The sequence below is a fragment of the Apodemus sylvaticus genome, chromosome 8, assembly GCF_947179515.1.
Source record: "Apodemus sylvaticus chromosome 8, mApoSyl1.1, whole genome shotgun sequence".
In the NCBI taxonomy this organism is placed as follows: domain Eukaryota; kingdom Metazoa; phylum Chordata; class Mammalia; order Rodentia; family Muridae; genus Apodemus; species Apodemus sylvaticus.
Genome location: NC_067479.1, coordinates 85,249,249 through 85,271,522, shown reverse-complemented (window position 1 = coordinate 85,271,522; position 22,274 = coordinate 85,249,249). Strand labels below are relative to the sequence as shown.

General features: G+C 38.4%; 1 protein-coding gene across 2 annotated transcripts in view; it reads right to left on the bottom strand.

Moving 5' to 3' along the window:
- Positions 1 to 22,274, bottom strand: part of Adk (adenosine kinase) — a 400,912-nt gene that overhangs the window by 194,861 nt on the left and 183,777 nt on the right. For both annotated transcript variants that reach the window (XM_052189863.1, XM_052189864.1), the window contains exons 5-6: positions 15,657 to 15,829; positions 9,986 to 10,094 (exon numbers count right to left, since the gene is read on the bottom strand). In XM_052189863.1, the coding sequence (XP_052045823.1) occupies positions 9,986 to 10,094; positions 15,657 to 15,829 (282 nt within the window). The remainder of the gene's footprint in view (positions 1 to 9,985; positions 10,095 to 15,656; positions 15,830 to 22,274) is intronic.

The following is a 22,274-nucleotide window of genomic DNA, read 5'->3' as shown; positions in this document are numbered from 1 at the left end:
TTGATAATTACTATACAACCATATCAAAATATCTGAGGAATATACTAAAGCTAGTTGATGCTTTCAGGTAAAACATTTTAAATTCAGTTTATTACCCATTTCAAATTAAAGACACATTAAATATAGAAGCCACATAAAATGTAAAAACGTATCTGAGGGCTTAAATGGTGTTTGTTAACTTCATTATATGTATGTCACTCTGAAAAAGATAACAAAAAACACTGGTGGGTTATTCTCCCTGATATTTAATTGCTAATTCTGATTTACCATTTAAAAAAGGGCTGGATTCTTCAGAGTTAATTAAAACAGAAGTTAATACTTTAAAAGATGAAGTCACTCGAGGGCTGCTGAGGAGGCTGTGTGGAGTGTAATGTGGGAATTGGGTGGTACAGGAGAAGGGGAGTTAGAGACAGAAGCCATCAAGGGTGGACCACACTGTCAGAGGCACTTGTCCAAGACAAGAGGGGCAGAAGTTGGAGGAGAAGCCTCCTATCTTCAGAAATCTTTCATGATTCAGAATTGCTGATATCTCTAGTGACAGCAGAGCAGTATTAGTGAAGAGGAGATTATGAGTAAGGTAAAGTCGAGGAAACACAATGGTGCACTCAAGATCCCGGTCTCCGAAGACACCTATCTACACAGACAAGATAACCCAGCTGTTCTGAGAATGACTGGTGGGATAGATGAATACATGGAAAAAACATGTCTTCCAGGGCTGCTCACTTTGCTCCATACCACTCCCCCACCCCCCAAAAAGCCAAAACCATGCTCCCAATTCCATTTATTGCACTTTTACACAAATCAGAAAAAAAATGGCATTTTAAGAACCAACTCTAAAAACATGCATACACTGATGAAGTAAATTAGAATAAGAGGAAAGGATTTTCTGTTGTAGACCTGCAGCAGAAAAATAGGCAAGGCCAAAGGACCAAGACATACATATCACTCCCATCATATTTGTCAACAAAGGAAGACATTCTAGTTGTCTGACTAGAAACAATGGAAGCTCTTGTAGCACGACATCAGGATGCTATGATGAGAGACAAGTGAGCAGCAGATGAGCTCCAGGGACAGTGCTGATGGACACGAGGTGTGGCTAGTGATGATGTAAATGTTCTACAATTAGATGATGGTGATAGTTGTACAATTCTATAAATACATGAACATCCACTGACGTGTGTCTATTAAATGGTGGACATAACAGTGCAGACATACTGCAATAAAGCTGTTAAAATTGATTCAATCCCATTTGTCTGGCAGAAAGAGACAACACAAGTTATTGATTAAATCATACTGAACTATAAAAATTTTATCATATGATCAGTAAATATGGTGGGTGCAGCCTGCCAATATTCAGGGCTATTTTTCGTTCATTTTTCCATACCTTTCCAAAGACAAACAAATACCCCATAAAATTTACACTATTGTCATAATGTTTATATATTTTCTCTCGTTCATATTTATTATACTCAGTAAATATTCTCAAGATATTTATTGCTTGCTGTTCTATAATACGGAAAGTAAAGAGAAACAAAAGTACTTGTGTCAATGATTTACTAATTAATTTGGGGTGCTATGTGTACACATATGCTTATTTTCTTATAAATGTGACCAGAATACAGCATGAATTCCAATCTCACAAGAAATTCTAAACTTTCATTCATTATATTGCAGTAAGTCCACAAATCCAAGCCTTCCAACCTATCTTTAGAGTCATATCTTACAACCAACACTACCTTATTTCTTTTAAATAGGTAAAAAGATTATTCTGTTAATTGAATATTGACACTGATATTAGCACAGTTTTCTTTTCCTCTGTGGTAGCATGAAAATTTTATCTAACTTGGAAATCAGTCTCTATTATAGAGATCACCAGGCATTTGTCTAAGAACATTATATGGATGGGATTTAGATGGCTGAGAGGCTGTGGCTGCAGCTCAGTTTGTAGAGAGATCTGAACTGTATTCATGAAGCCTTTGATTTGGTTCCCAGCCTGTCATAAACTGGTCATGGTGGTATAAGATTACATTCCCAGCAGATGGGAAGTAGAGGTGGGAGGATCCAAAGTTCAAGGCTGTCTTCAGATGGAAATAGAATTTAACTTGCTGAAAATACTCTGAAGAAACTATGAAAATTAAAAAAATGATAGAAGAATCTGGTAGTATATGCCTATAATCCTAGAATTGGAGAGGCTGAGACAGGAGAATTGCTACAAGTTAGAGATGAGCCTGGGCTATAAGTAAGACCTTGTCTCAAAGTGTGTGTGTGTGTGTGTGTGTGTGTGTGTGTGTGACTGAGAAGAGAAATAATTATCTTTTTCCCATTATCTGCTGTGCTACACTTCGCTGTTTGGGCCATTACTTAAAGAGATACCAGTTTGGCACATGCAGCTGTCCACCCCTGTACGGCAGAGATACATTTGTACTGTTGGGAATACACTAACATGAGAAGTTCTAGTCAAACAAACAACCCACTCCTGTTCATTCTGGTGTTTCACTCATGCACTCTCTTTTTATTTGGGATATGGGAATACTGTGTTGCCCAGGCTGGCCTCTTGGCACCCTGAGTTCATATGATCTTTTGTCTCAGTTTGGTTTCTATTTCTGTGAAAAAGAACATGAGCAAAAGCAGCTTGGGGAGGAGGAAAGATGTGTTTGGCTTACAAGTCCCCACCACCATCCGGGACAAAGGGAAGTCAGGGTAGGAACCCAAGCAGAAGCCTAGAGGCAGGATGTAAACACACACACACACACACACACACACACACACACAGAGGATCCCTGCTCAAGGCTGGTGCAGCCCACAGTAGTCTGGACTCTCCTAAATCAATCATTATTCAAAACTGTTCTACAGACTTGCCCTCAGCCAAATCTACTGGAGCAAATTCTCTCTTACTAGATTATTCTAGCTGTCAAGTTGACTAAATAAATAAATAAATAAATAAATAAATAAATAAATAAATAAATAAGAAATAGACCAGCACATCTCAGACTCCAGAGGCCAAGGATTATAGGCATACAACTTTTCTTTCTTTCTTTCTTTCTTTCTTTCTTTCTTTCTTTCTTTCTTTCTTTCTTTCTTTCTTTCTTTCTTTCTTTCTTTCTTTCTTTTTGTATGAATAAGTACCTTTATAGTATATATAACTGGCAATTTACTCAAGAGCTACCGTAAATCATGATGCAGTTCTATATCCAACTTAGTGTAGATCTTTCACACTTATTTCCAGAGTTGGTTGAACAAGCATAAATCAATAAACAAAATATACTCCATGAATTGTTTCAAGGATGGAGACCAAAAGTCAATATAGGCATACAACTTTATGTTTAACTTACTATTATAATTTTTAAATGTAGTATACCTTATAGTTACATGCAAGGCCATTTTTAAATAAAGGCTCAATACGATTAGTTAAACCCTACAAAGGCAAAAAGGCAGTCCAGAATAGGGCGCTTGGGAAAAAAAAATAGAGCTTAAAAAAAAGCAAAAGGAATGAATCTATATAGTAAACATCTATTTGACCAAGACAATGGAAATTTTAACACATAAAAGTTCAAAAAGTGACATTTTGGATAAAAGGTCAAGTATAGTTCAACTGTACCACCTCTTTATTAATCTTAGAAGAATATTGCATAGATTAATTACTAAACTTTAAGAAGCACTTTGAATTCTATTTAAATGTTTTATAGAGAAGTGTGACCTATTATTTAATCAATTATCTTTCACAGGATAACTTAGGTTTTAAAATAGATTATTAGTTCACCTTTTCTGCCAAAGTATATTATTATGAGTATAGTTTTCAAAAGATGGTATTAAAAACTTTTTTACAGTTAACAAGGTTAAAGCAATAGATTGAAATAAGTCTATGAATTAGTAAAGCTTTGATAGATTTTTAAGAGAAGGGAAGAAAATCTCAATATATATTAAGTGCTAGTTATGTTAAATTTGTGTCTTTACATTTGTCAGTTTCTCTTATATATGACAGGACAGATCCATTTGTTCTCGTAGCTATTGCCCCTTCTTAATAGAAAGATCACCAGATAACATACTTTAAACTGGAACATAATCCAGAAGATGGCTGCATTATAATCATGCATGATTTAAATACACCTCAGAACACACCGCAAAAAGATAAGTCCTTAAAAACAGCAATGGTCCATTTCACTACATATACATTCTAACTCTTTATTCAATGTTGGCAGACCATATTATGGACCCTGCCTCCTGTATTCCAGGAGGGCCTCGAACTCACTATGTAGTCACAGATGACTTTGAACTTCTGACATACCTGTAAGTGAGCACAACTACATTTGTGCTGGTAATCAAGTATTCTACCAATTGCTGTATCTCCAGCTACTGTGAATATCTTTTTAATATCAAAGACTTGCTTTAAATATGAGCCAAACAAAAATCAACGTACTTACTTACAGGATGTCACTATGTCACCCAGTCTAGTCTCGAACTTGTGAATCTCCTGACCCAGCCTCTGAGTGTCTGATTTATAAACATCCAACACTGCACCTGGTTGTCCCTAAAGTATAAAACTTTCCCCACAAGAAAGTTAAGCTTGAGATCTGATAATCGGCATTGTTTTAAGATTATTTGATCTCGTGTCTACCTATGAGTGTTCTGACTGTACAAGTGGGCACCACAGGGATGCAAGGCTTTTGGAGGCACCAGATGCCAGGGAACTAGAGAGGAAGACAGTCGTGAGCAGCCATGGAGGAGCTTGGAACCAATCTTGAGTCCTGCCATGAGCAAGTGTCTTTGAGAGTGAGACATCTCTCCAGTCCCCTCATTAGTTCTTTACAGCATATTTTAAACTTTGCCAACTTCTCCAGGAAGACAGTTTTTTAGAAATACTGCATAGATTTCTCAATGAAATCATATTGTACTGTCAGTGGAATTAAAACAATAAAAGTAACACAAAAGCATGACCTTAGTAATTATGCATATATGTACAATAATCTCAGAGAAAAGATTTCGGTGTATATTAAAATTATGAAGAAGTTTTTTACAGGATCTAGACTATTTTGGCAGGAGTACAGAGACTGAAACAACTTCAGCATAAACCAAAGGCTATTTTCTTATCATATATTTTCAGTTCTGTTTCCAACAGAAGACTTTGTCTAATATATTTATTGATGGCGATTTTATCATTTTCTGAGACTTTCGCAGGTGAAATAAAAAGAAAAATAGTCTAGAGATAATGAAAAGGAAAGAATCAACAGAATATAAATTTGCAGCTGAAGATTAATACCACGTACCAGGAAAAGTCAGTACAGAATGAACACGGAGATGATGCACGGGTCAGTTATTAACAGGTCAAATTCAACGGAAAAAAATCTAGGTAATCTTCAGGAAAAGTAAATCAGAGAGAGAGAGAGAGAGAGAGAGAGAGAGAGAGAAGAAAAAGGAGGAGGAGGAGGAGGAGGAGGAGAAGAATCATCATCATCATCATCATCATCATCATCATCATCATCATCATCATCAATGTAGGGATCTCTGATGTAAAATAACAATGAGACAGCAGAAGTAGTCGACAAGGCACATAAACAAGTGTAAGAACGTCAAGTTCAAAGCCCACTTCGGTTATGTAGGGACTCTGTGTCTCAACCCTGGCCCCGCCCCTACCGCCACCATTACTACCACTATCAGCACTACCAAAACAAAGCAAAATCAGGGAACAACTAAACACCTTCAACCCCAATCTCAATCAACAAAACCAGAGAAAAGACAGCTGATAGTCTGAGAACCTGGAAGTTATAGATGACAAACCTGAGTTTCAGAGGGGCAGAGATGCTCCACAGAAAAATCTAGAACTAGACAGAGCGGCTTTGTGGACGATCAGTTACAGGTTCTGGGGCTGAACCTGTATCTTTGTGCTCTAACAATCAGCTGCATCCCTAGTGCTGCTACAAGGCTTCTTCTTCTTCTTCTTTTTTTTTTAAAGATTTATTTATTTATTATATGTCAGTACACTGTAGCTGTCTTTACACACACTAGAAGAGGGTATCAGATCTTGTTACAGATGGTTGTGAGCCACCATGTGGTTGCTGGGATTTGAACTCAGGACCTTCAGAAGAGCAGTCGGTGCTCTTAACCACTGAGCCATCTCTCCAGCCCCCTACAAGGATTCTTTTAAAAATTATTTTTTATTTGGATGTTTCTTCTCTTTGTATGGATGCACATGAGAAGAGGGTGTCGGATACCTCGGGACTATAAATACAGACAGTTGTGAGCAATGTGGTGACTGAGAACTGAACTCAGGACCTCTGGCAGAGCAGCCAGTGATCTTAACTGCCAAGCCATCTCCCCAGCCCCACAACTTTTATTAACACTGGATTCACTGCTTGTTTTTTTTTTTTTAAATGGAACATATTGAAACATGTTATCTTATGGTTATAAGAAAGTAAATAAACTTCCTTGTCCTGTAGGAACCACCTGGTCATCATAATACACAAAGGTGACTCCAGATGTCATCAAATGTCCCCAAGGGAGAAAAAAAATGAACGAATGTCAAAAATGGTGCTATTCTGGATAAAACTAAAAAACAAACAAACAAACAAACAAACAAACACAACAACCACAACAAAATAACAAGATTCCAAAGCACAATGCCTGGTACAAATAACTGTATCCCAGAATAAATCTTGAAATTTAAAATAACACAACAGTTAGGTAACAGTATACAAATGTGACACAGACAAATACAACTACTTATAAGGAGAGATAAAGCACAGAAATTGCCCTAAAAATGATGTATGTGCTAAAGTTAATAGAGAATGTCATAAAAGTTATTTTAACTATATATCAGGGGTTTCTACCTTCCTATATGTTGTTTTGACCCAACTATAAAATTATCTTTGTTGCTACTTTGTAACTATAACTTTGGTACTGTTATAAGTTGTTGAGTAAATATCTAATAAGCAACCACCAAAGGGTTCCTGACTTACTGTTTATATATTCTAAAAGTTAGGCAGAGACAAGCAATAGTCATAAGTCTCAATTCAGTTTTCAGATATGAAAATAAGACTGAGACTTAAAATCCTTAGATAAATTAATGAAAGTTTAGATACTCTAAAAGAAAATGCTAATGATCATCCTAAGTGAGGTAACCCAATCACAAAAGAATACACATGGAATGCAATCTCTGATAAGTGGATATTAATTAGCCCAGAAGCCCTGAATACCCAAGGCACAAATTGCATAACAAATGACTCCCATGAAGAAGTATGGTGAAGTCCTGATCCTGGAAAGGATTGATCGAGCATGGGAAGGGAATATAAGGACAGAGAAAAAGGAGGGAGGTGATTGGAGAAGGGATGGAGAGAAGAAGGTTTATGGGACATATGGGGAGGGGGGATCCAGGAAAGGGGAAATCATTTGGAATGTAAACAAAGAATATAGAAAATAAAAATATTAAAAAAAAAGAAAAAAATATGGTTTATTTCTCATTACTTGATTGTTTTTAAAAATAACATATAATTATAATTATACAAAATAGGATAGTATTTGTGTATATATATATGTGTGTGTGTGTGTGTGTGTGTGTGTTTGTGTAAAATGTGTATTGTATGTTTTGTGCATGACATAGTAAAAATCCTATATAAAACAAAACAAGTAAAATCATCACAAAATTAAGTAAACAGTGGCTACATAAAGACTAAAGGGAAAAACAGTATTTCAGGGTTCTCACACTGTAAGAAGTCATATCATATCATCTGAAAACAAAGTCTGATGAGTGAATGATGTGTGCAATTAAACTCTAAAACAACAGGGGGAGAAACAGAGTAAGACTGAGACAGAAGAGAAAGGACACAACAGAGATAAAAATACTAAGTTATCATAAAAGGATAAGAAAGAAGGAAAAAATAGTAAAGAATAACAAGGGTAAATACAAAGACAAGCTTAAACGGAATTATATCAATATTCACATTCAATAGAAATGGAATATAGGTTCTAATTCAAAGGTAGACAATGTCAAGTTGGACTAAAATTAGACCCAACAATCTGTTTTCCACAAGATATGCCTTGTAAGTGTAAGTAAGTCAAGAGTGAAAGAGAATAAAAGGCACACCATGACACCAATAACCGAAACAAAGCCAGGGAGCGGAAGAAGAGCTGGCTCAGGGCTAAGAATGTTTGCTCTTCTCAGTACCGTCGGATGCCAGGATCTCTTCTGGTCTCCAGGGAAGGTCATGCAATGTAGCACAAGTTTAAATAGGTAATCAACTCCACATTTTAAGTATCTACTGAATAACCACTAAAAAAGTACAGCATCCTGGGTATATGAAAAGAGTTTTCAAACTGGGCATGGTGTACACACATATAATCTTCACTAAGAAAGCAGAAGGAGTGAAACACCAGCCCTCAACTATACAGAAAGTTAGAGGGCTACATAAAAACCAAACAGGCAGCGGCTCCCAGCGGTAATCCCAGTACTTAGGAGACTGAAGCAAGAGGATCACACTGAATTCACTGAGAATCCTGGCTACCTACTGAATTTCAGCCCACCTTGGGTCATAAAGTCAGACTGCATCAAGTGAGTAAGAGGGGAGGGAGGGAAGGAAGGAGGATGGATTGACAGACAGATGAACAAATAACCTCTTTTCTGAAATAAATCAATATATAAGCAGAAAGGTCTATCCGATAATGCAAAGGGCTTGCAAACATAAGCGAAACACTAAGAGTCACAATCAGATTGATGAAAAGCACATCAAACAAAGCAGTAATGAGTTGTTTGCCAGCTGGGTCTTCAACATTTCTGCAACAGTCTCACCATTCCCTAAAATTTAACTAGATCCAGAGCACTGTAGAACCCTTACACTACACTCATATGCTCATCAAGTCATTATGCTTCGAAGCAGGTGCAGGTTCTACTAGATACTAGTTGATACTCTGAAATACAGAGAACTGTAATTTGTAGCCAGCTTGGGCTACATAGTGTGAGATCCTGTCTCAAACAAATAACCATACTAGAAAAGCATACAAAAACAATCCCTAAGGAAAAATTAAATCATTTAAAGAAATGAACTAAAATGAAATAATAATGAAAGAAAGTCTTGAATTCTAGCAATGGTTTTCTCGCACATTGGCTGAAGATGAGGAAGTACTTTCTATTGTATAATCTCATATAGGCATTTAAACAGCATATTGTAAAAGCTACAGCAATGCACATAAATATGCTGTAGGGGACAGTGACACTAGACTAGAAATAATTATATCTTCAATAGACACATATTAACAAGATAACTGATTTCAAACACGCCTTCCCAGCTGTTTCAGACAGCTCAGAGAGTAGAATGTTAGCAGCTGTTCTTCCAAGCTGTGCATGACATGAGATCCTACTACCAAGTAACAGGTTAGACTCCTGTGTGAGCAGCCATGTTTAAATCATATTACAACTAGGTAATCATAGGTTGATTAATTCAAGAGAAATTTTAGTATAACTTCCAACATTAGAAAATTAATTCTTAACCAATTATTTTTATGTCAGAGAACTTAACTCAAATTATATGCTGCCCTATTCCAGATTTAAGAAATTTGTCACAATCAATGTTTCTGAAATATGAAACTAAAAGGTGACATGCTAATTACTGTAAAATAAATAGCAATTATGATTCTTTTTAAGCAAATAAGCCCAAACTGTTAGCAGTGCATACTTCCATTTCTACTGTTTTCTGCCGTGCTCATATCATTTATAATAAAACCACTTCAAAAGACCTCATGAAAGGTATTTAACAGCACAAAATTCTGTGCAACTGAGCAGTTATTTATATTTCTAAAGCAGTAGACTTGAAGGTGGTAACACAAATTCATACCCATAACAATTATATTTCTATTGCATAATTATAATAACGAATCAAGCAAATGCTTGAGAAGGGAACATTAGGGTTGCGTAAAGGGCTTTAAAAAGTTAACATATATCAGCAACAGCTATGGTCTATCGTGTAGACATGGACTGCAAATGTGAACTGGTACTTACAGCTATGTAGTAAACTCTGGCTTTTTCTACCAACATCCAGTTCTTCTCCAAATCAAGGTGCTTTTCTTTCTTATAACAATTGGCGGCGGCAAGGTTAGCAACAAGGGACCTAAAAACCCAAGAAAAGGAAATGTACGTTACTTATAAAAGATGAAAAACCTTGTCAGGTATTTTATACAGAAAGGAACAAATTCTTCAAAAGCTGATATTGTTGATGGTGAGGAAGGGGACATGTTTGATGCCCTTAAGACAAGAGACATGGTAACCAGCATTACCTCAAATTATATGAGTTTTTAAACTCCAAAATAAAGCCTACTCTTAATATATTAATACAGTTCAAAATGCAGGTAATATATAGGAGACTAGGTCATTCTAAAATAGGAAATTCACATAAACCAAAATTTCATTTTTATGGTAGAAAAATCTTTATAAAAATATGACCAGTGAACTATAACTGACTAATATGGGATTAATTTCATTATATATATATATATATATATATATATATAAACATAGTTCATATTACTGTGAGAAATAAATTTGCAGCTATTATATTTTAAGGACTGGAATCAATTAGAACAGGTTTCTATAGCTAAAAACTGCTGGGCAGGGTAATTTTATAGCTGGAAAATTTAACCACCATACTAGATTCAAAATCTGGCTATTAAGTGCCACTGAAATTGCTTAATTTTAATCCAACAATTCAACTTAATGAACTAAAATATTTACATTTCACATAAATATAAATCCTTTTTCATTCAGATTGGATTTATAAAATTATTTAGCATCTTTCACTTTTACTAAAAATTAAAATAGTAAGAATTATGCTCTACAGAAAAATGACTTCATCATTTGAGACTTGGGATGTTTACTTCCTCCATTTAAGAGAAAAGTTTCTCTTCCAAACAACTTTCCATTCATCCTTATTTTATTCCTGAATTTGGAATCTGTTTATATTAAAATAAAAATAAGAAACTATGAGAAGCCAGGTGGTGGTGGCCCACACGTGTAATCCCAGCACTCTGGGAGGCAGAGGCAGGCGGATTTCTGAGTATGAGGCCAGCCTGGTCTACAGAGTGAGTTCCATGACAGCCCGGGCTATACAGAGAATCCCTGTCTCAAAAAAACCAAATCAAACAAACAAACAAACAAACAAAAAAGCAAAAACAAAACAAAACCAAAAACAAAAAACCAAAATAAAAAAACAAAAAACAACAACAACAAAAAACTATCAGAAACCTCATCTATACACTCAAATACAAATTATTTGAACCCAGATATAAAAAAAAAAAAAAAAAAAAATCAGCATTATTCCTTTCGTTTGGTGCCAGGGATCGAAACCACTCCTAATTTATAAACAACCTAGTAGTGATGTAGGAATTTTTCATTAAAACACAGTCTTGCTAACTTTTATTTTAATCGCAAAAATATATTTGAATTCTAAGTTTTAATTATCAGAAGCTGGTCGAAAGACAAATCTACCAATTCTGTCACATTGCAGCACTGATATTATAGAGTGGCCTGCCCACCCCCATATCCCCAGGCAAGAATTCCTACATCTTTCTTCTTACAATAATCCCAGGCTGAGTTTGAATGCCCAATATAGCAGAGAATGGCCCTGGACTTCACATCTGCCTGCTCCTCCTGCTGGGTAGGGTGATAGGATTATGGGTATGGGTTACCACATCACCTTTATGCAGTGCAGAACAGAAGCCAGGGGCTGTGTCTACACCACCAACTGTGCTAAATCCCCAGCCCCAATCCCACCTGAACAACACAGGTTACCAAAGCTATAATACTGGTGGGCAAATTGAGTTGTTTTTTTTTTATTGATATATTTTTTTATTTACATTGCAAATGATTTCCCCTTTTCTGGGTCCCCACTCCCCGCAAGTCCCATAAGCCCTCTTCCATCCCCCTATTCTTCCATCCACCCCTTCCCACTTCCCTGTTCTGGAATTCCCCTATACTCTTGCACTGAGTCTTTCCAGAACCAGGGGCCACTCCTCCATTCTTTTTGGACACCATTTAATTTGTGGATTATGTCCTGGGTATTCAAAGTTTCTAGGCTAATATCTACTTATCAGTGAGTGCATACCATGATTGATCTTTTGAGACTGGGTTACCTCACTTAGTATGATGTTCTCCAGCTCCATCCATTTGTCTAAGAATTCTATGAATTCATTGTTTCTAATGGCTGAATAGTACTCCATTGTGTTAATATACCACATTTTTTGTATCCATTCCTCCGCTGAAGGACACCTAGGTTCTTTCCAGCTTCTGGCTACTACAAATAGGGCTGCTATGAACATAGTGGAGCATATGTCCTTACTACATGCTGAAGAATCCTCTGGATATATGCCCAGGAGTGGTATAACAGGGTCCTCAGGAAGTGACATGCCCAGTTTTCTGAGGAACCGCCAGACTGATTTCCAAAGTGGTTGCACCATCTTGTAATCCCACCAGCAGTGGAGGAGTGTTCCTCTTTCTCCACATCCTCGCCAACACCTGCTGTCTCCTGAGTTTTTGACCTTAGCCATTCTGACTGGTGTGAGGTGATATCACAGGGTTGTTTTGATTTGCATTTCCCTAATGATTAATGATGTTGAACATTTCTTAAGGTGTTTCTCAGCTCTCCAAAGTTCTTCATGTGAAAATTCTTTGTTTAGCTCCGTACCCCACTTTTTAATGGGGTTATTTGTTTCTCTGGGTTCTACTTTGTGGCCCATGCTGGGTAACTTTCCCACTAGGGTCCATGCTACAGTGTTCCTGCCCCATACCCAAGATTCAGGCAATGGAAAGGGTTTGAAAGAAGCTCATGACAAGATGAAGATCTAGTCATTAAAGCCCTTTCTATGTCTGCCTGGGAAAGTTGGGGAAAAGTCTCCCTCCTGGCATGTAGCATTGGGGCTTCTCTGATTTATTTTAATACAGCATATTTGACTGGAAAAATGTCACAGTTTGTCACTCTGCAGCTCTGGAGCTTGCTCTAGTTGTTTGACCCCTGTCTCTTTTTCTGAATGTCTTCTGTTGTCTCTCGATTTCAAGAATAGTAGCATCAATGATCCTCTACTGTACAGTGACCCAGGGTGTCACAATTACTGTAGTGTGATACCACTTTGCCATCTGAGCAAGAAAGGGACTTCTGAAATGTAATAAATAAGGTGTGTGTGTGTGTGTGTGTGTGTGTGTCTCCACCTCTACTCTCACCTCCACATACAGGTTTTGAGCGTATAGCTAGCTCATCCTGGATATCAAGCTTGTGATTCTCTGCCTCTTACATGCTGCAATTCTATAGGCGTGAGCTGAGACCCTTGGTGTGGTTGCTGACTGAGCAGTGTATTACAAGACCGGTGTTGCTGAACAGCGGTGGAAGCCTTGTGGCACGCATGCTTCTATAAGCAGCTTCTTATATTCTCTTATCAGGTTATGCTGACGAGATCATTCTTTCTCTTCTGATGCGAGTTCAGCAAATTACATGATGTGAAATCCTGAACACAACATTTTCTTTTCCTAAGCCTAATTATTCAAGGTAGAGACTAGATTAGATGATCTCAAGCTTTGGCTGTGATAAACCTCACGAATTCAAAAGGAGGTCGAACTAAAAACATACTTAAAAACAAAAAAAGGCGCGCCTGTGAGTTAGACCAGCGTTAAAGGAGCCTGCCCGATGATGAAACCTGACCGCCTGACGTCAATCCTCGGCAGCCACAACAGCAGCTGTAGGAAAGACAGCTTCGCCTCCACACTTGTGCGAGAGCATGCACACATACACACAAACAAACACATCATCATGATACATAAACAAAAACTTGCTAAAAAGACAAACAACAATAACAACAACAAAAAGGAAGCTGGCCTGAAGGCTCGCATCTGTAGTCCCCATGCGTGGAAAGTGATGGTGGGAAGACTGCCAGGAGTCAGGATAGCCTGGCCTGGTGTGCAAGACACTGTCACAAACAAACTGAAACTAGCCGGTGGCAGCGGCGGTGGTGACGCATGCCTGTAATCCCAGCACTCTGAGAGTCAGAGGCAGGCGGATTTCTGAGTTTGAGGCCAGCCTGGTCTACAGAGTAAGTTCCAGGACAGCCAGGGCTACACAGAGAAAGCCTGTCTTGAAAAACCAAAAAACCAAACCAAATAACAACAACATCAATAAAACCAAACACACATGCTGGTGTGGATGTCAAGAAAGGGAATACTGATTCAGTTTTGGTGCAACTACTATGAAAATCAGTGTGGAGGGTCTTCAAAGAACTGGAAGTAGATCTACCACATTCTCCACATATAACACACACACACACACACACACACACACACACACACACACACGACACACTCCTAAAGGACTCAATATCCTACTACAGAGATACTTGTTCCTCCATGTTCACTACTGATCTACTGATAAGAACCAGTGATTAGAAATGGCTTAGTATCCATCAACTGGTAAGTGGAAAATGAAAATGTGCTTTATTTTTCAGTTGTAAAGAAAGAGAAAAAATATGGAATTCACAGGTAAAAGGACGGAGTTGGAAATAATCATTCTGAGTACGAATAATGGAATAGAAAGGGTTAAACAGGATGGCGGATGGGAGAGCCTACTAGAAGAGGGAGTATAGGCATGGATAACTAATATTAAAGACCTTTGAAATAGCCATATGGAAACCTACTAGTATAGAAGTTCCCAAGAATACACACACACACACACACACACACACACACACACACACACACACACACAGAGAGAGATGAATTTAAATAGGTTTGCCTCACCTTGCCAAAGGTTCAGGAATCATCAAGAGGAGGTGGAGAGATTTTAAGAGTCAGAGGGAGCAGGTGTCTATGGAAAAACAGTGCTTGCTGGATATGACAGAGTTGTTACATATTTGAACTCATGGTGGTTCTAACTGTATGTATGTGACCTGCACAGGATCCACTCAGCCCAAGAATGGGCTGGGGAGGGGTTTACAGAGTCCCAGCCTTAGCTGAGAATCCACTGTCAACTGATGGCTGCTGGAGTGGAAGGGTCAGTCTTCTTCAGGGATGTGGTCTAAGGGACTAAGGGACTAAGTAGATTTCATGGTCTTACAGAAGAACGTGTGGGCTAGAGAGAAGGATCAACAGTTACCAGGACTTGTCGCTCTTACTGAGGACCGAGGAGTCAGTTCCTAGCGACCACACAGTATTTCACAACAAATTACAATTCCAGTTCCAAGGGATCTGACACTCTCTACTGACCAATGTGGGTAGCAATACACATATGGCACATACACACACACACACACACACACACACAAAACCCTCATATGCATACTTTTCAAAAATCTAAATTGCTGAAACTGCATGTCAGGTTTCACCTGCATTAGTAACGATGTAACAAAGTGGAACACACAAAGTTGCGAGGGAGAGACTGCACATGGGAACAGGGGAGGGGACGGGCTGGAGAGGAATAGGGGAGTGGCCTGTAAAAAACACGTTGCATACATGCAAGGAATTCTTCCACAGTACAAAAGTTAAACACAAGGTAAAAAAAAAAATGACACAAAGAAGAATGGTTTACTGAACATTAAAAATGGTTATTAAAGTGAAGTTAAGTTCAAAGTGTTTGTAAGTCAGATTTCGTCAGTGTCCACACAGCCCGGGAGCGTGCTCCAGGTTGGTAATAACTTACCTGTTGCCACCGGTGATGCACGCGGCGCATGTTCCCGTTGGCTGCTCGTTCTGCTCGTAGTAATGAGCATCCACATGCGCGTCCGCGGCTTTACGCTTCAGGATCTCCCCAAACTTATCTGTCCCAATGCATCCAAAGAAGGTTGCTGCTTTGTGTGGCTCCTGAATCATCCACTGAAAAACAGGAACATAAATGACCGGATGGGTCAGAAACAGAATGGATAATTCAGGACTCTGCCACGGATGCGGGCATGAAAAGCATGCTTTGTAATGACAATGAATGGACCTTCAACAGGTGCACTGCTGCGGAGAGTGTCAACCTTGACAAAACAGCTGCACACATCACTCTGTGACATGATGGATACACAAAGACTAGACCACTTCAGTGGGGTAGACATAGAGAACAGGACTTTAGAACTTAGAAGCATAAGTTATATGGACATTAAATCAAATGCTGGCTACTTATAGGGATATGAAGGTTAAGTACCAATGTGCTTTAGAGCACAGGCTAAACTAAAGCTTACAGCCAAGCTCCTGTCTCAGCCTCTTAGATTCTGGGATTACAGATAAGAATATGAGCCACCATCTTGGCATCAATTAACCTTTCTATAGTATACTTTTCTAATCTGTAAAATGGGGAATGTTAAAAAACATGCTTCACAGCATGTGAAGATTAACTGAAATGATATAGGCAGTAGATATGCAAAGCAGAGTGCGGTATCCAAGATACAATAAGCAATGCTTTTAAGCTGTGGTAATCAATATTTTTATACTTCTTGAAATAATTTATACATAAATTAGTCTAAAACATACTCATACTTAATTACTATTTAAAATCTGAAATTCTAACACCTGGGAAATGGAGGCAGAAGAATCAGGAATTCGCAAACTGCTTAGATTCTAGGAGACTATCTTAAAAAGAAACCCTCTCTCCCCACTCCGAAAAAGAGTGCTCAGAACCAGAGAGAGGGTGGATTTCTCAGCACAGATCACAGGAAGTATTTACATATGACAGGGCTGTTGCACGCACTCGCTATGGCTACTACTGAGTGAGGGGGACCCACAGGAGCTCAACACTGCTGAAATCACAGAACTGCTGAGTGAGAGGCTAAAGAAGCCGGCCATCTGAAGAGCCACTGGCAGGTGATTCCTGCTGGGGTGGTGAGGTCAGCTTTCTTTGGGGATGCTCTCTGAGAGGCTACCCGTGCTCTAGCAGACAGATGGCCCTACGCCTACACATGTACACACAAAAGAGAAAGCAGGCACATGAGGTAAGCGCAGAAAGTGGTGGTGGGGCTATGGAAGGAATTGGGGGATATTTGCTGCCAAAACATTATATGCACATATGAATACGGAAATTTTGGAAAGATGGACATGTTAAAATTCTAACTACAAATATCTCATCTGTCTCATCATTAAAGTGATTCTTACAAACTTCAGTATTTTTCTTGTAAATGATTCCTAATGGATTTCTTTTACTATGCATGGGTTTGGTCGATTTGAACTCAAGTCCCTGAGGCTTCTTGTGCTTTATTAGTGATTCTAAAGAGACCATCTCCTTTTATTTCAAATAAAGTTGTTAAAAATCCTCTGTATATAAACTAAAAAAAGTACCAACACAGGAGACTGGGGATTAGCAAGGAGGTTAAGACCAATTGCTGCAGATCCAAGTTCAAGTCTCAACACCCAGGTTGCAGCTCACAACTATACTTTTAGTTCCAATGTATCCAATGTCTTCTTCTGACTTCCATGGGTATTACATGCTGGTGGTGCACAAACACACATGAAGGCAAAGCACTCATACATATAAAATACCAATAAAGAATAAAGAATAAATAAAAAAACACATTTTGAAATACTGAGTGTATTTGTTATGGATACAAATACAAATAAGTATACAAATACTGAGTATGTATGAATGCATGCATGCATGCATGTATGTATGTATGTATGTATGTATGTATGTATGTGTGTATACACACACACACACACATATAATGTACAGGAATACGTTTAGATATAGAAAAAATAGAGATAAGCAAAACAGTAACAGAAAACTGTAGAAGTGACTGCCTGATGACAAAGAGTACTATTTCTAGAGATTTGTCCTCAAGATGCACATACAACACTATAGATGTAATTATTTATTCATATTTTACTTACAATGCAATAATGTTACAAACAACAAAGTCTGTGCACAGAAGACTTTCCCAATAAACTGGACAAACCTGTTTGACAGAAACCCATACTCACACACAAACCAAGGAAAAGGTGAAGAGATCAATCCTTCTATGTAACTCTAGCACTTGGGAGGGAGAGGCAAGAGATCTGGAGGGAGGGGCGGCGGGGAGGATGAGTTCAAGGCCAGCCTAAATTCTATGAGGAAACAGTCTTTAAAACTAAGGGCTATATCTTAGTGGTAAAGCTTAGGCATCTACATGGACAAAGTTTCCTAACTCCAGCTCAGCAACAAGCCCCCAAACAATAGCAACAATAATAAAACAGAAAGGATCCATGTGTGTAGACAACTCTCCAGGATATATTGTGAAGATGGAAAAGGTATAAAAGAGAAAACTCAGGAATAAAGATATTACGGGAAAGCTTCCAGACATGGGATTTGTCAACATTTTCTAAGGAATTCAGACAAAAAAAAAAAAGTCAAATAAAGCAAAAGTAAATAACTATGACAACAACAAATGGGACCTATTGAACAGAAAAGGAATGATCAATAAGGCAAAAGGGCAGTTATGTGTCTGATGAGGGATAAATATCCAGAATACTAATAAGCTTGTACAAAACCACAGTGAAACAAATAACTGGATGAAATATGGCCGAAGGTGTTGAGCAGGTGTGTTTCTAATTATCCAAATCGCCAATGCGTACATGAGATGCCCAACAGTACTAACCATCTGGAAAGGATAACAAAACAAAAATCAAAAGCCTAATTAGAGGTCATTTAACACTAATCACGACACTAAGAAATGAGGAGAACATAAGAAGTGTTGGTGAGGATGTGCTCTGTAAACTATAAAGTTATACATAGTAGTCTTGGACTAGATAATAAGCAGGGCCTCTGACAGAGGGGACCCTGATGGGACCTTGACATCATATGCACTACCAGGATGCAAGTATCTGACCACTTCTCCCATTGAAATTAGTATACACCAGTAAGCACTGAAAGAAATGCAGGAGAATAAATTGCGAAAAATTATTCCAAAGAATAGTAAGTTAAAATTATAGTAACCCTTAAAATTCTCGCTACATACAGCCCATGCATACTTCAGGATTGCAAGGAATAATGAGAATCTACATAATGCTCTTGAATAAAAAATACAAAAATATGCACAGTGGTACATATCTGTAAGCCAGCACTTGAATTACAGGAGCATCTGGCACTTAAAATCTTCTTTGGCTTCATAATGATCTTAGGCAGCATATAGTTTCTAGAGGTGCTAGAGCAGCATTTCTCAACATGTGGGTAGTGACCACCCCCTTTGAAAGTCAAATAACACACTGAGGTCATCCATCAGATAGCCTTTATATCAGATATTTACATAATGGCTCATAACAGTAGCAAAATTACATTCATGGTGTAGTGACAACATGTATTAAAGGGTTGAGAACCACTGTTGCAAAGGACAGAGAATGTGGAAGTTAATTTCTCCAAATATGTAGCTTTTCATCTACCCCGAATGGGACATTTCAGTGATGCTTCCAGAAGTAACTCTCCACCATGCTCCTATAAGTAAGTCCTATGAACTCTTGGTTACTCTAGGTGTACTCTGATGGAATTATTATTTTGATCTGTTGTTTGTCATTGGTATCCTACCTGGCATGAAGAGATGTTTGTTTATGACTCCCAAGGAAGGTAGCACGATAATGATACATAGTTTCAACAGAATCCTGAAGAACAGGATACCCAAGGGAATGAAGAAGCTGATTCCATAAATGATGAAATATGGAAAGGGAACTAGATGTGCAAAACATAGGACAGGCATCACTCTGAGAGATATCAATGCTGTTAAAACCTGAATTTTTTTCAAAAGATTTATTTATTTCTTATATGTAAGCACACTGTAACTCTCTTCAGACACACCAGAAGAGGGTATCAGATCTCACTACAGATGTTTGTGAGCCACCATGTGGTTGCTGGGATTTGAATCTCTCCCAGCTGAGAGCCATCTCTCCAGCCCCTAAATTCTTTAATTATAAAATATATGATCTGTGGATACTGTAAGAATCAGAAAGACCTAGTTGCAACAGAAAAATGTAGTTGTTACTGGTACAGATATCGAATTAGTTTAATTAAACTTAAATAATAACAGAAACACAAAACAGCCAGGGAAGATATTAATTGCATTGAAGGGATAACGAAAGGTTTCCAAAGATATGTGATGTGATCAAAGTCAAGTTTGAGTCTTTGGAACTAACAATGAACTTCAAAGAGAAGCATACAGCATAGCATAGACTGTATTTTATGAATCTTATTATGGTGTTCCTAGTTCCAACCAAAACCTCACTTTTTCTGACAGGTATCTCGTGGGCACTGCAAGCCCCACAGCCTGAGGCCTAGACTGCTCATCAGCACGTTTGTTCACCTCACCTTGACCTTTTAATCACAGGAACAAATACATTTGTTTTTGCAAAGCACTTATGAGGGCATTGGAAGCAATGTACTGGTTTAATACTAAGGGGGAAAGTTCTGAAGGACTGGTTCTTGCTGTGTCACACAATGTCATTGTGCTGCCCTTGAAAAACTAACTTGTTAGTTCTCAGAAACATTTAGGGGATTTTGTGTAAGTTTGCTACAGGATCATAGTGGGCCTGCAAGTGGGCACAGCTTGGGAAATAATGACGCATGTTAACAAAAACGAATAAAAAAGATAATTATAGGAATATGAGGAGTGTAACGATAGAGCAACTGTTTAGGAAGGAAAACTCTAGTGGGAAATATAGGCCCGGGCGAAATGAAGGAATAGCACGATACAGAGTGTAGGCATCATCCTGTAAGTGTAATGAAGCACATGGGGGGGGGGTAAGGTTGTCAGCAAATGAGTGAGAATATAAAGGCCCGTGCCTTATTAAAGCAAGGAACCAGACAAATTTACAACCAACCTTAAGTAGGTGCTGAATAAATGACATATTGAGTTTCACATTAAGAGTCTTTAACAACACATTCCAAGATTTCTATTAATATTAACTGCACCTTTCAGATGAATTCTATCTTCACCCAACTGCAATATTTAGGGAACTATACCTGTCGACGATGCCTGAGAGCCAGATAATGGCATATGCTTTAATTTAATTCATAATTAAATGATGAACAATGACACACAGACACTAAAATAGTTGAAAGATAAGCCAGAAACAGGAAATTTTATGACAGAAAAACCAGGAGGCACTTCAGGAAATCTGAAAAGCACAGCTGAAAAGAAGAATGGAATGTCAAAGCTGGGGAATGACAGTGAGTATCCATCAGATGAGGAACAGCAGCTGGGGCTGAGAGCAAGGCGGGCAGGGCGGGCGGCTCAGTGGGTAGACATGCTCCAGCCAAATGCCCAGGCTTCGTTCATGTAGAATGGAAACATATTCATGTATATTCTCAAGTTTCCTGTGTATGAGAAAGTTATGTGGCCATCTAGACCGTCAAACTTCAGTACACTTCCAGCTTCTCAAAACCACATCCTGTTAACGTAGCCATTAACAGCTCTCATTCTCTAGAGAAAACACAATAACATACTTTTTAGGTATTCCCCCTGCCTTTAGCCTTGATATCCTTCAATCTACTATAAGTTGAGGGAGCTTGCTAAAATGCTCTCTCCTCAACAGAGCAGGCCTCTAACACAACAAGCAGGTTCATTATAGAGCCATCAGTTAACCTGCCCTGAGGTCAGCCTCAGTGCTCCATGCTGATCCTGTCCCTGTTCTTGCTACTTTCCAGTTTAGAATTCCCTCTACTTCCCTCCTTTCCTTCTCCTCCCACACTCATGTATCTTTGTATCCCAGGCTGGCCTGGAACTCCCTACGCAACCAAGGATGACATTCGCCAGGTAGATCTCCACCTTCCCCGTGCTGGGTTTACAGAGTACACACCTCCTCAGTGTATGCAGTACTGAGCTGCGTTCCCAGCCTTTAGATCTCATTCTTTTAAGTAAACCCTTTCCAAGGTCAATTCTGAATGCTGATGTGGGGTAATGCCACAGCAGATTCTTTATTATTATAAATTAGTTTTTCTTAATGAATTTTCCTGTTCAACACACTTTCTTGGCTTAGATGAAAGACCTGTGGTTTGCATTTCCAAATCTAAATGACTACCTGCTACTTTCAGTATGATTAGCATCCAACAAATAGTAAGTGAATGGACAGGAAAGATGGGGTTATCTGTTCAGAAAGCCTTTTGGTTTAAGAATATACAGAAATTACAGCAGAAGTACCATGCTGCTTACCATATGAGATGTGAATAAGAGGGGGGGGGTTGTACGGCACAGAGGAGTGGGGTGAAGAGGCGGATCAAACCCAGAAGAAAGGACAAGCTCTGAACTGACACACAGTGGCCCGAGTCACAGCAGGGCACTGCAAGACACAGCATTGGCATACTGAATATTTTAAGATGAACAAA